The sequence below is a fragment of a genome, unplaced genomic scaffold (assembly GCF_019419815.1).
Source record: "Pyrus x bretschneideri cultivar Hongxiangsu unplaced genomic scaffold, Pyrus_bretschneideri_v1 Contig5, whole genome shotgun sequence".
In the NCBI taxonomy this organism is placed as follows: Eukaryota; Viridiplantae; Streptophyta; class Magnoliopsida; order Rosales; family Rosaceae; genus Pyrus; species Pyrus x bretschneideri.
The window spans coordinates 9,067,266-9,069,044 of NW_025999787.1; the positions used below are offsets into that span (position 1 = coordinate 9,067,266).

Here is a 1,779-nt window from a genome sequence, read left to right on the forward strand (position 1 = left end):
TTTAAGGCATGAAAGGCTTTGCATATTCGTTCATCCTTCAACCACATTATCATGCAAATTCTCATTATAGTCTATTGGCCTGCAATGAGCAAATCTATAACCTAGATATATGCTTGCCATAATACTTGCATTATTCTTGTAATTTGATTGAGATGAAAAGGTTAACTCTTGCATTATTCTTGTTGTTGGGAAACTTCACTCCAGTTTTGAATGGCCTGCAACATCGCTTCTTTCACTACCTCAATATCTTTCTGTTCAGCACTTTGATTATCCTACAATATCAAATTCAAGAGAATAAATCACCAAAGATGTTCAAATTATATATGCGCATATATATTTCGAACGTATATATTTCGAACGTATTCAAGGTGGTCAAGGAGGAGAATTTTTCCATCATTTGCTCGAATATGTACGAGCCTTAATTATATGATGCATCAGAATATTTATCTAAATATATGAATGCGAAAAAAAAGGAGAGATGTTTATCACTTTTTATCGTTCTTACATTGATTGTTCCAACAGCTTCTAGAAGAAACTTGTTGGAACAAGAAACCCTAGCTTGATGCACATCAAGGCCTAGCTCTTCAAAAGCTTCCAATACGAAAACAAGTAACCCGCTGCAGCTTTTTTCACTGAACATCTTAATCAGAAAGCCTTCCTCACGAGCTTCGACTTTCAGTTGCTGAAACGTATTAAAAATCGAATGAAAGAAAGAAATTAAACCCCAATTAGTTAATTATTAAATACAGATCAATGAAATCCCTCCGTAATAAATTAAATAAGGATTCTACCACAGAAAAGGGGTTATGGGAAGTTGAGGTTTGCGCTGAAGCAATCGTCTGTAGATTCATTTCCTCCACTTCTCGCTTTAAGTTTTGTATATATTTTGATGCATCGAATACAATTGCGGTTTTACTGTGCTGCACACGTACATACACAAACACACATGGATAGTCATGAGTCTTGGGTACTATATATATACATGGATAGTTATAAACCCTATACATATCTCTGTGTGCGTGATGTGATTAGAATTCTAAAGAGGAAAGAACTGTAGAAATTTTCAAAGAACCTTTAGTTTGAAATCAGAGAAAAGACTCGGGATTCAAGTTGGAAGAAGATCATTAAGATTATAATTCGATAAAGGGTATAATGCAAGTAGAGAAAATGAGTACGTGTGTGTGTGTGTGTGTGTGTGTGTGTGTGTGTGTGTAATTAATACCGCATGAGACTTAGAGATGGAACGAAGGGTTAGCAGTTTCTTGGATACTGGCGCTCTCTTCATCTGCACCTTGGAGACCATGGCCTCTCTAGATCTCTCTCTCTTTCTCTCTCTCTTGCTGATGAGTATCTGTACTTATAAAGTGAATCGTGGGGGTAAAAAGAGATCGAGAAGCAATCGCTAATGATTATTACAAGCAACCTCACTTACTTTTACTAAATATAATAAAATTTTCATAATATTTAATAGTATCACATAAAAGAAAGATAATTGCTCCAAAATTATAATAACCTTAGGAAATTGTTAATGACATTTGAAAAAAGTCATTATGCGCTTTTCCTGGGTGAAAAGATATACAAGGGAGTTCCTAATGATTGTTTCAAGTTTCTCAAAGACATGATTTGAAAAAAAAACCTCACTTTTAGTTATTATCCTTAATTGGATTTCATATATTAACATATAGTTGATTATTCTAAGTCTAGAATCATCACTTAGAGATCATTCCACTTTCCGGTATTGGATTACTTAATCGCTTAGATGACATAAGCACATTTTGG

The 1,779-nt window shown here is 34.3% G+C and overlaps 1 protein-coding gene across 2 annotated transcripts; it reads right to left on the reverse strand.

The window, feature by feature from the left end:
* Positions 1–1,358, reverse strand: LOC103945548. Of its 2 annotated transcripts, none has more exons than XM_009356133.3 (4): positions 1,223–1,358; positions 792–920; positions 506–682; positions 1–272 (listed from the first exon to the last, which is right to left on the reverse strand). In XM_009356133.3, exons 1-4 carry the CDS (start codon positions 1,301–1,303, stop codon positions 174–176), a joined length of 486 nt encoding a protein of 161 aa, XP_009354408.2. In that variant the 5' UTR covers positions 1,304–1,358; the 3' UTR covers positions 1–173. The 2 variants fall into 2 exon arrangements, with proteins under 2 accessions (XP_009354408.2, XP_009354415.2); XM_009356140.3 differs by having other exon boundaries at positions 792–915; positions 1,223–1,349.
* Positions 1,359–1,779: the final 421 nt, after the last annotated feature.